Source organism: Thalassophryne amazonica, chromosome 3, assembly GCF_902500255.1.
Source record: "Thalassophryne amazonica chromosome 3, fThaAma1.1, whole genome shotgun sequence".
Lineage (NCBI taxonomy): Eukaryota > Metazoa > Chordata > Actinopteri > Batrachoidiformes > Batrachoididae > Thalassophryne > Thalassophryne amazonica.
In genome coordinates, this window is record NC_047105.1 from 130,928,421 (window position 1) to 130,941,521 (window position 13,101).

The window sequence follows — 13,101 nt, forward strand, 5'->3', positions numbered from 1 at the left end:
GTCCGTCGGATGGGCCGGGGTTTTCAGTACTTGGTGGACTGGGAGGGTTATGGACCCGAAGAACACTCCTGGGTGAAACGGAGCTTCATCCTGGACCCGGCCCTTCTGGTCGATTTCTACCGCCGACACCCGGACAAGCCTGGTCGGGCGCCAGGAGGCGCCCGTTGAGGGGGGGGTCCTGTTATGTGGGCCGCTGAAGAGGAGGTACTGCTGGCCCACCACCACCAGTCGGCGCCCTGCTTGGAGTGCGGGCTTCAAGCATGAGAGGGCGCCAGAGCTATTGGAAGTGACAGCTGTCACCTGTCAACCTCACCAGCTGTCTCTCATTAACCTCCTTACAAGAAGCGGATCACAACTCCACCTCCTCGCCGAGAAATCATCTACCACAAAGGTAATTTTCTCTGCTGTGATTATCGATTGTCTAAACTTTGTTCTGTGTGCAGCCGCATTCCTGTGGTGATCCAGAAGAGGGACCAACAGGAGCTGCACGAGAGAAACGTATCTGGAGGTGGAGGTTTTCCCTCCCAGAGACTTTGAGTGTAAAGGTTGCTGAGTGTGAGGACTCACACTCACCTCCTTCTGTGTCTTCTTTGCCAGCAGTACCAGGGCCGACAACGGAGGACAGAGACCACCTGGGGATTCAGGACTTGGCGGCTCCGGTGTTCTTCAGGCCGTTGGTGGTGGAAGCGGTGTGGGCCCCGGCTCCTCGTTCATCAGAGGTCTCCTATCTTCGAGCCTGCCCACTGTCCTCTTGTATACAATTGGCACCTGTAATTTCTGTTTGTATTCCGTTGTGTACTTTCGCAACATTAAATTGTTACTCCTTTTCTTATCCATTGTCCGTTCACTTGCGCCCCCTGTTGTGGGTCCGTGTTACGACACCTTCCCAACAGTTAGTCTGCATCTAAAAAGGAGTGATCACACCTTGGAGAGTTGTTGCACCAAGTGGACTGACATGAATCATGGCTCCAATGTCAATTGAAACAAAGGAGAGGATTATCAAACTCTTAAAAGGGTAAATCATCACGCAATGTTGCAAAAGATATTGGTTGTTCACAGTCAGCTGTGTCTAAACTGTGGACCAAATACAAACAACATGGGAAGGTTGTTAAAGGCAAACATACTGGTAGACCAAGGAAGACATCAAAGCGTCAAGACAGAAAACTTAAAGCAGTATGTCTCAAAAATCAAAAATGCACAACAAAACAAATGAGGAATGAATGGGAGGAAACTGGAGTCAACGTCTGTGACCGAACTGTAAGAAACCGCCTAAAGGAAATGGGATTTACATACAGAAAAGTGAAACAAAAGCCATCATTAACACCTAAACAGAAAAAAACAAGGTTACAATGGGCTAAGGAAAAGCAGTCGTGGACTGTGGATGACTGGATGAAAGTCATATTCAGTGATGAATCTCGAATCTGCATTGGGCAAGGTGATGATGCTGGAACTTTTGTTTGGTGCCGTTCCAATGAGATTTATAAAGATGACTACCTGAAGAGAACATGTAAATTTCCACAGTCATTGATGATATGGGGCTGCATGTCAGGTAAAGGCACTGGGGAGATGGCTGTCATTACATCATCAATAAATGCACAAGTTTACGTTGATATTTTGGACACTTTTCTTATCCCATCAGTTGAAAGGATGATGAAATCATTTTTCAAGATGATAATGCATCTTGCCATAGAGCAAAAACTGTGAAAACATTCCTTGCAAAAAGACACATAGGGTCAATGTCATGGCCTGCAAATAGTCCGGATCTTAATCCAATTGAAAATCTTTGGTGGAAGTTGAAGAAAATGGTCCATGACAAGGCTCCAACCTGCAAAGCTGATCTGGCAACAGCAATCAGAGAAAGTTGGAGCCAGATTGATGAAGAGTACTGTTTGTCACTCATTAAGTCCATACCTCAGAGACTGCAAGCTGTTATAAAAGCCAGAGGTGGTGCAACAAAATACTAGTGATGTGTTGGAGCGTTCTTTTGTTTTTCATGATTCCATCATTTTTTCCTCAGAATTGAGTGATTCCATATTTTTTTCCTCTGCTTGGTCTAATAAGTAACCGTTACTGACTGCCACAATTTTTTTTTCCTGATTTCTTATAGTGTTTCTTAAAGCCAGGAAGTTGCCATTTGAAATGACTTTAGTTTTGTGTCATGTCTGTGATCTGCTTTTTTTCTACAAAATTAAACAACTGAATGAACATCCTCCGAGGCCGGTGATTCCATAATTTTTGCCAGGGGTTGTAGTATTAATATGTTGCATAAGTAGACAATTAGGTAACAGCTCAAAAATGGTTTTAATAACACTAACCCAAATCAATATCGATTACAATCTTGAAATTTGAATCGATACTCAGCTCTCGATTGCACGTGAAACTGAGAGAGATCCCACACTGGTGAAGGTGAAACAATATGTTTTGTCAGGTTGACCAAAACATGTGTCTGATGAGGCTTTTCAGCCGTATGCGAGAGGAAAATTTGATCTGACTGTGGAAGATGATTGTTTACTTGTTTAAGGAATTCAGAGTAATCATTCCAGAGAGTCTGAGATACAGGTTACTTTCAGAACTGCATGACAGCCACTGGGGCATGGTTAAAAAGAAGTCCTTGGCTAGGAACTTATTGTGGTGGCTTTCATTGGATGAACACGTTAAAAAAGAGGTACAGTGAGGAAAATAAGTATTTGAACATCCTGCGGTTTTGCAAGTTCTCCCACTTAGAAATCATGGAGGGGTCTGAAATTTTCATCTCAGGTGCATGTCCACTGTGAGAGACATAATCTAAAAAAAAAAAAAAAAAAAAAAAAAAAAAATCACAGTGTATGATTTTTTTTATTTGAACACCTACCAACCAGCAAGAATTCTGTCTCACACAGACCTGTTAATTTTTCTTTAAGAAGCCCTCTTATTCTGTACACTTTACCTGTATTAATTGCACCTGTTTGAACTTACTTGTATAAAAGACACCTGTTCACACACTCAGTCAATCACACTCCAACCTGTCCACCATAGCCAAGACCAAAGAGCTGTCTAAGGACACCAGGGACAAAATTGTAGACCTGCACAAGGCTGGGATGGACTACAGGACAGCAGGCAAGCAGCTTGGTAGAAGACAACAACTGTTATGATTATTTATTAGAAAGTGGAAGAAACACAAGATGACTGTCAATCTCCCTCGGTCTGGGATTCCATGCAAGATCTCACTTTGTGGGGTAAGGATGATTCTGAGAAAGCTCAGAACTACACAGGAGGACCTGGTCAATGACCTGAAGAGAGCTGGGACCACAGTCACAAAGATTACATTAGTAACACATGATGCTGTCATGGTTTAAAATCCTGCAGGGCAGCAAGGTCCCCCTGCTCAAGCCAGCACATGTCCAGGCCTGTTTGAAGTTCAGCAGTGACCATCTGGATGATCAAGAGGAGGCATGGGAGAAGGTCATGTGGTCAGATGAGACCAGAATAGAGCTTTTTGGAATCAACTCCACTTACCATGTTTAGAGGATGAGAACAACCCCAAGAAAACCATCCCAACTGTGAAGCCTGGGGGTGGAAACATCATACTCTGGGGGTGCTCTTCTGCAAAGGAGACAGGACGACTGCACCGTATTGAAGGGAGGATGGATGGGGTCATATATTGTGAGATTTTGGCAAACAACCTCCTTTCCTCAGTAAGAGCATTGAAGATGGGTCGTGGCTAGGTCGTCCAGCATGACAGTGACCCCAAACACACAGCTAGGGCAACTAAGGAGGGGTTCGGTAAGAAGCATTTCAAGGTCCTGGAGTGGCCTGGCCAGTCTCCAGACCTGAACTCTATAGAAAATCTTTGGAGGGAGCTGAAACTCCAAACCTGAACGATTTGGAGAAGATCTGTATGGAGGAGTGGACCAAAATCCCTACTTCAGTGTGTGCAAACCTGGTGAAAAACTACAGGAAACATTTGACCTCTGTAATTGCAAACAAAGGCTACTGTACCAAATATTAACATTGATTTTCACAGGTGTTGAAATACTTATTTGCAGCAGTAACATACAAATAAATTATTAAAAAAAAATCATACATTGTGATTTCCGGTTTTTTTTTTTTTTAGATTATGTCTCTCACAGTGGACATGCACCTAAGATGAAAATTTAAGACCCCTCCATAATTTCTAAGTGGGAGAACTTGCAAAATCTCAGGGTGTTCAAATACTTATTTTCCACACTGTAAATCAGTGTGATATCTGCAAACATCAGTGTACTGTTTGTTGTGAAATTTACTGTTTGTTGTGAAATTTACAGATAAAATAATTGAATTATTCCATCAAATTAAAAACAAAACGCTTTTTATGTGTGGGGACTTTAATATTAACATAGAAAGCTCCAGCTGCCAAAGATCAAGTGATTTTGTGAATACAATGTATAGTTTGGGGTTATTCCCCTTGATAACAAAACCAACCAGAATTACATCGCAAAGTGCAACGGTAATTGATAATATATTTACAAACAGAACAGATGAAATTATCAAGAATGGGATCTTCATGACAGATATTAGCGACCATTTACCAATTTTTTCAATATTTAAATATAAAATAGGTACAACAAAAAAACTGATATAAACTTTAAAAGAGATAAGTCAGTAAAAGCCTTAGAGGCATTAAAATATGACCTTAAAAATCAAAACTGGGAAGAAGTTTATGTCAGTGATGTTAATGTAGCATATAACTCATTTATGAAAATATTGATGAAATCATACAATAAAAATTGTAAATTAATTGAAATTAGTAAGAAAAGAGTAAATAAACCATGGCTGACAAAGGGAATAAAAAATGCTTGTGCAAAGAAAAACTATTTATACAGGTGCTTTTTAAAATTGCAAACAAAGGAATCAGAACATAAATACAAAAAATATAAAAATAAACTATTAACAATAATTAGGAAACAAAAAAAAGATTATTACAGTGAAAAACTAAATAAGAGTAAAGATAATATGAGGGTAACATGGGGAATTATAAAAAGTGTGATTGATAGTGATGGAACGAAAGAAACTATTCCAAATTACTTTGTTAAGGAAAATAAAGAGATATATAATATAAAAGAAGTTGCAAATGGGTTTAATGATTATTTTTCAAATGTAGGGTCAAGTCTGGTGGGAAATAAACCAATAATAGAAGATAAATTATGTACATTGGTAAATACGGTCAATAGTATTTTCCTGGACAATGTGGAAAAAGATGAAATAAGAAATATTGTAAAAAACTGTGTAAGCAAAAGATCAACTGACCATGAAGATTTAGACATGATGACTGTAAAAAGTATAATAGAAATTGTTATTGAACCATTTACTTATATTTGTAATCTGTCTCTGTCAACTGGGGTTTTTCCAGATGAAATGAAAATTGCTAAGGTAGTCCCATTATATAAAAATGGAGACAAACATAATTTTTCTAATTACAGGCCAGTATCATTGCTTCCACAGTTTTCTAAAATTATGGAAAAAGTTTTTGTAACAAGATTGGATAAATTTATTGAGAAACATCATATTTTAAATAATGCTCAGTATGGATTCAGAACAAAACATTCGACAGCTATGGCAATTATGGAACTAATAGAGAAAATATCAACAACAATAGATAATAAGGATTATTTTGTAAGTATTTTTATTGACCTGAAAAAGGCTTTTGATGTTATAGACCACTCAAGATTGCTCCACAAGTTACAACAATATGGAATAAGAGGTGTTGCACATCAGTGGGTAAAAAGCTACTTAGAAAATAGAAAACAGTTTGTTCAGATAAATAATACCAAATCAGAAATGTGTAACATTATTTATGGAGTACCACAAGGATCGGTACTTGGACCCAAACTGTTTATTTTGTATATCAATGATTTTGTGAATGTATCCAATGTGCTTGGCAGCATTTTATTTGCTGATGATACAACGCTGTTTTACTCTGGATCAGATATACAGGAAGTAGCACAAGTGATAAATACAGAGTTGGAAAAAGTTAAACATTGGTTTGATATAAACAGATTGTCACTAAATATTAATAAGACAAATTTCATATTGTTTAATGATAGAGCGAAAGAAAATAATGTGTCATTACAAATAGATGGAATGGATATACAAAGGGTAAAAGAAATGAAATTTTTAGGAGTCATGATTGATGAAGATCTTACATGGAAGTCACACATAAATTACATAAAAGGAAAAATAGCGAAAGCCATTGCTGTTTTGCATAAAGTAAAATATTCATTAAATAGTTATGGTTTATTAACATTGTACAATTCATTGATTGTCCCATATTTAACTTACTGTGTAGAAATCTGGGGATCAACATATACAACCTATATACAACCTTTATTTATTTTGCAGAAAAGAGCTTTAAAAGTGATTAGTAACAGTGGTTTTAGAGATTCATCTAATCCATTGTTTATTAAGTATAGGGTACTTAAATTTCATGATTTAGTTGATTTGAAAATATTACAAACGATGTACCAAGTTAATAAAAATACTTTACCAACAAACATTCAAAATATGTTTGAAAAAAGAGTAAGTAGTTATAAATTGAAAGGAATAGAAGTCTTTAAAAAACCAAGATTTAGAACCAAAGTAAAGGAAAGGAGTATTGCAGTAAATGGTGTCAAATTATGGAACAATCTTAATAAAGAAATTAAAGAATTAAGGTCGCTTAAATTATTTAAAAAACATATTAAATTAGATGTATTAAGTAAGTATGAAACTATGAAGTAAGTCAGTGGGCTGCAAGAAAGTCAAAAAAAAAACTGTTAATAATGTTTGGAGTGTCTTAAGTTTAAATGTAACCTGTCAGTGATGTAATCTATTAATTAATGGTCATAATTATGAAATGGGTCAGTGGTATGTGACAAGTTAAAGAAATGCAATCTGTTAAATAATGTTGACTATGATGCTGTATATTGAAAGATTGTATTGTTAAAAGGGGCAGAAATCATAAGACTTGTTCTTCTTTCTGCTCCTTTTCATTCTGGTATTGTGGTGCTTTTGTTTTTTGCTTTTCTGTTTTTCTTTTAAATGAATGAAATAAATATTAAAGAAAGAAAGAAAGAAAGAAAGCACCAGTACACACATGGAAGTAGGCTTCAGGTCCATGGGAAAGAATGCACCTTGATTTTGGAGAGTCTAAAAATGTTCCGTGTAGTGATGGATGCATATGCCAGATGGCCTGAAATGATCCATATGCAGACTACTACCGCGTGTAAAACAAAGTTTTGAGAAACATTTTTTCTGCTTATGGGTTGCCCAAAGAGGTGTCACTGATAATGGACCTCAATTCAAGTGAATTTGAGACATTTCTGAAGCTGAATCCTGTTAAGCATATCAAAACTCCATCCTACCACCCAGCCTCAAATGTATTGCTGAAGCTGCAGCAGGGAGCTGTGACCTGAAGGTCTTAGGTGCTTCAAGGGGACCAGTGGTCAGGGAAGCCGTCAAACTGAAGGAGGAGTCCTTCCGGGAAATGTTATCTCTGAGTGCTCCGGAGGAAGTTGCAAGGTACCGACCGGCCTGAAGGGCAGCAGCCTCTGCTGTGGGGGAGACAAAGCAACAGGTGTGGGAGGAGTTTGGAGCAACCATGGAGAAGGACTTTCAGTTGGCACCAAGGTGCTTCTGGTGGACGGTGAGGCACCTCAGGAGAGGAAAATGGGGAACCATCCAAGCTGTCTACAGTAAGGATGGGACTCTGTTGACCTCATCTGAGGATATAATCCGCCACTGGAAGGAACACTTTGAGGAACTCCTGCATCAGACCGGAGCACCCTCTATAGTAGGGCCAGAGCTAGAAGCCAATGGAGGATTTTCATCAATTTCACTGGTGGAAGTCACTGAAGTTGTCAAACAACTCCACAGTGGCAAGGCTCCAGGGTTTTATGAGATCTGTCCAGAAATGTTGAAGGCTCTGGGTGTAGAGGGATTGTTGGATGAGACATCTCTTCAACTTTACGTTGAGGTGTGTGCCAGTTACAGGGGCATCACACTCCTCAGCTAGTAAAGTTTACCGCAGGGTGCTGGGAAGGAGGGTTTGACCGTTAGTTGAATCTCTGATTGAAGAGAAACAATGTGGGTTCTTTCCTGGTCGTGGAACAGTCAACCCACTCTTCACTCTCACATGGATACTGGAGGGTGCCTGGGAGTATGCCCATCTAGTCAGCCTAGCACAGAAGTAGGGTGGTATGTTGAAGGAGACTTGTCGACTATTTAAGCTTTTGTAATCAAGTTTGTCATGTTCCTGTGAAAACTCCTTGGCTTCCTTTGGCAATATTCGAACAACATCTGTGACACAACATGTATGAAGCTCCTGGGCTTTAGGCAAAATTAATTAATTCTTAAATATTAGAAAAAGTAATTTGATGATGATAGTAATATTAAATTTCTTTTTTCAAAGAATTAGAATGCGGAATAGTTATTATTATAATATTGTCATTATTATTATTACTTGCAAATAATGTCTTTTAAATGCCACAAAAGTGGTCCTTTTGTATTAAGCTTTCCCACCCCTCACCCCCGTTGTTACATTTAACCATGTCAAGTTGAACCCAATATGCAGGCAGCAATGACACAGGAGGCAAGTTGCAAAACCACAGTAATTTAATAATCCAGCTGTGACAAACAATCTAACCATATGATATGCAAAAATAGGAATAAAAACGAGTCCAAACAAAACACAACGAGTCGAAACCGGAGGTACAAAGGAATGAACAACACCACCAACAGATGTAAACAGGAGGTGAATATAAGGTACTTATAATATCAAAGAGCAGGAGGGATCAGTGTGAAACAAATGGCAACAAATGGGGAAAAAGTGCAGCTAAGCTACATAAATGAACTAATTAAGAAACACATGGCAGGTGTGAGAGGAGGAGACACGGTCGAAACACACGTGACAAAACAAGCCAAAGGTGACTCATAACTAAACAGACATTCAGGAGTGATTAAGAACGAAATCTAACGGTAACAAAACACAACCTAAGTCAGAGAAAATTACAAAAACACAATACAGATCAAAGTACAAAAGGCTAAAACCAACATAGAACTCAACAGCGTGCAAAGTGCAAAATCAGGGGAAACTAACATAAAGAGCTAAGAACACATAAAAGGACATACAAGGCAAACAATAATCACACAGTAATGGGAACTGCAAAATATCCAAAAACAAAATCAAGGAAACACAAGCAGATAACAAATATGTAATTCATAAAGGGAACTGAGTGCAAACGGAGGAAACAAAACCTGGTGAACTCGGGACAGGGGAAACATGATGATAACACAAACAGAGGATTGATCACAAAGATGTTGGAGAGACAGACCACACACACGCACACACACACACACAGGCATGACTGACAAGGGAGAAGACACACTGAATACAAAAGGGGTGCGGGTAAAAGACAATAAACATACAAACACATAGACACAGAACCAGACACTGAGGACACTAAGACATGAACAGAGGACACATCACAACAGCCGTGGGTCTGCCCCTGCACCCGAGGCTGCAAGAGTGTGAGAATGAGGGTTCGCTGGGGGTTTTAATTGACTTCACTGCTATCAAACATAGAGACAAACATGTACTGTTGATGATCTAAAGTAGACTTATTGCATGTTTAAAGTGAAGCAGTGTGTTTGTGAAGAGAGGCCAATATTGGGGTAATATGGTTAAACTTTCGTCTTCACGTCAAAACTCAAGCAGCAGCATTTTGAAGCAGTTGGACTGTGGTAAACCAAAGAACAGGACATTGCTATAATCCAGTCTAGAAGAGACAAAGGCATGAATCAAAGTCTCTGCATCAACTGTAGACAACATCAGTCAGATTTTCACTGTAGAATATGGAGGTGATAATGCACCAGCCAGAGCAAAAGGATAGGTTCGATATCCGCCTGTAATTTGTCAATAAACCTAGATCCGAGTTAGGTTTTTTAAGAATAGGTTTGATCAGCGCAGATTTAAAACTTGTAACAACAGAATCTCAGGTTATTGACAGGTCACGAATTTTCAGGTGTTGAAACGGTTTAGTTAGCATCATATCAAAAAGAAAAGTTTAGCTTTTAGCAGTATTTACAAGTTGGGACAGCACACCCAGTGAAAGAGTATAGAAATTGTTATGTCTCTGCATCCCAGCAGACACGGTGCCTACATCAGTAAAAGGGTCTAATGGTGAGACTAGAACATGCTGGGATATTTTAAAACTAAGATCCTCTACTTGTCTTCAAAATAATGAAGAATTCCTGAGCAACAAATAGTGAGTGACTGACAGGTGGCTTGACCTTGAATAAGTGTAGTCCCATTGTCAAACAGAAATTTTGAATTATGTTTGTTTTTCTAATAAATCACAATAGAAGGCTCACTTTGGAGCCAATAATGCAAACTATAGTCCAGAATGCAGCCGTGCAAGGTGGAAGACGTCAAGCTTTGAACAATAACATTTGTAAAAACTCCACAACTTATGTTTGGGGTGATGTAGATACTCACTGAAGCGAGGCGTTTGCCTTTTTAGGTGGGACATGTCAAATCCCAGTGTGGATCTAGACTGGATCCCGAACTAACCCTAACGTCAACAAATAGGACCAGCTGAAAGATGCTGAACATCAGTGTCTATAAGCTGTTATTTTAAAAGGATATGGACTGTGTACCAGAGCAAGGTGACCCCCCCCCCCCCCTCCATGCCCCACTACTTCCCTGTGGATCCACTTCTGAAAAAAATAAAATCAAAATAATGAACCCTTGTATGGTGTTTTGGGTCCAATTAAATTTTTACTGTAAAAAAAATTATATGATTAAATATTTTTCTAACCTCACTGACCTTGACTCATTTTCTGTGAAGAACTTAAAACAGGAAAATATGAAAGTACAAAAAGTAGTAGGTTTTGTAGTAGGTTTTACAATAAGTGTACGCCAAATAGTAGGTTTTACTTTTACTCTGTCCTCCTCCTCCTACTTGTGCCTTCTGAGAGAGAGAGAGTGAGAGAGAGAGAGAGAGAGAGAGATCTTTTTTCCGTTTTTTATTCTATCACCAAAAAACAACCAAAAAAAAAAAAAAAACATTCAATGAATGTAGTCTAACAAAGCTGTTCCAAAGCTGGTTGATGAATCCTGTCTGAGGTGAAGAACGAGCTGGAACCTTTACATGACGACGCAAATGTTTTTCTTGTTCACTATTTTCTCTGCAGGTTATCTGGCTGTAATCTGTCAGAGAGAAGCTGTGAAGTTCTGTCTTCAGTTCTCAGCTCTCAGTCCTCCAGTCTGACAGAACTGGACCTGAGTAACAACGAGTTGGAGGATTCAGGAGTGGAGCTGCTGTCTGCTGGACTGGAGAGTCCACACTGTCAGCTGGAAACTCTCAGGTCAGGATTTAGTTTTTTCTTGTTTAAAAATGTTTGTCTGAATTTTATGAACTGTTTCATCAGATTCAGTTTCACATGTTCTCCAACACTCAGACTTGTCGTCTGAAGCAGAATTAAAAGATCTCAGACTGTGCCGCAAGCACAGCAGGGTGGTGCAGTGGGTATCTTACTTTTTACAGTAAGAAGGTTTATGGTTCAATTCCCAACAAAATCTTGGTCCATTCTGTGTGGTGTATTCAGTAACTTCAGGCTCCTCCCACTGCCCTGTAGTAGTGTCTGGAGTTTTCTGGATTGACTGTATATCAACTAGACAAACCCTCTGTGACATCAACTGTAGACTTTCTGTGGAGCCGCTTTGAAGCTGAAACACTGCTCCTCTGGGTGTTGCCATGTTGGCAGTGATGACTCCTCCTACTTCCTGGCCAACCCATACGAGATAAATGGGCACAAAGATGGAACATGGGTAAGACCCTGTGTGACCTGCGTGAGACGAATGAAGTGCGAACACACCCCATCTCAAAGTTGCCAAACAAGACAGAACGAACAGGCTAACCTTGGCTCAGGTGTTTTATTCAAGTATATTTCTGTGGACTGGGCTGTTGTTTCCAGGATGAGTGGCTTGTCTGCTGGGATAGGCTCTCTCTCTCTCTCCCCCCCCCCCCCCACCTTGGTTATGTTAGTGGAGCTAACATAACCAAGCTACTGATACTTGCTAATAAGACTAAATTAAATAACATGAAAATTCACTTGATACAAATACTGCATCAAGGTGCTTCACATGAGTAAGGTCTAACCTCACCAACCCCTAGAGCAAGAACACAGGCAACAGTAGCAAGGAAAAGCTCCCTCTGATGATATTGAGGAAGAAACTTCAAGCAGACCAGACTCAAAGGGGTGACCCACTACTTAGGCCATTCTAACAGTTACAAAGTTTTTACCAAGCAGGAAACAGTAAAAACCAGAATAGCATCAAAACAAAGTGCATTACTGAGATCAGCACACAGTCATTGGCAGGGGGGTCCTCCAGCACCCTGGGATGCGGGACCAGCATCCATCCATCACATCATCATGTAGGAGTACATTCTAAAAAGTGTTCATTTTGATGGTAGTCAGAAACGTATCCAGTCCAAGTGAAAAGCTGTGTGTTCCATGGTAAACCTCTACTTGATGACGAAAAAATGGTGACATTAACACAACAATGCTGTGATGGCATCCAGAAAGTAAATGCAGCTTGAGAAGAAATGCTATCTGCTATTTCTATTGGTCAGAAAGTGCATACTAAATGTGAAATATAATACCCCTGTCACACTAGAGGCCGAATGCCATCCAAATGAAAATTCTACGTTTAGTCGGCCAAGGTTGTGGTGCATTCGAAAATGTCCAACAACAATCCGGGTGCAGTCCAAACAGTTGGGCACAATCGCGTGGCCAACCCGAATGCAGAGCACATGCTTTCTACTTTCGGGGTGCGGTTGAGGTGGAAAGATTTCAAATGGCGGCTGAAGTGCAGTCTCACTGCGTTCTAAATATTTTCACAACGTCATAGTAGCATTCAAGTCTGATTGCACTCGAGGGAAATTCGCCATCGTCAAGTCCTGCCGGCATGTCCAGATTGTGCCGTACCTGCACCTCCACTGGATCCCATTTGTGGTTTAAAAAGGAGATATTTTTATGTGCAATATCTGTGGCACACATTCATCTTGTGAACTACATGTGGACACAAATGTACAATCAAACCAA

The 13,101-nt window shown here is 39.6% G+C and overlaps 1 protein-coding gene across 1 annotated transcript in view; it reads left to right on the forward strand.

The window, feature by feature from the left end:
• The window catches only part of LOC117507616 (NACHT, LRR and PYD domains-containing protein 12-like), a 175,923-nt gene that overhangs the window by 97,569 nt on the left and 65,253 nt on the right, over positions 1 to 13,101 (forward strand). Inside the window, exon 13 of the mRNA XM_034167442.1 lies at positions 11,188 to 11,361. Within this exon, the coding sequence (XP_034023333.1) occupies positions 11,188 to 11,361 (174 nt within the window). The remainder of the gene's footprint in view (positions 1 to 11,187; positions 11,362 to 13,101) is intronic.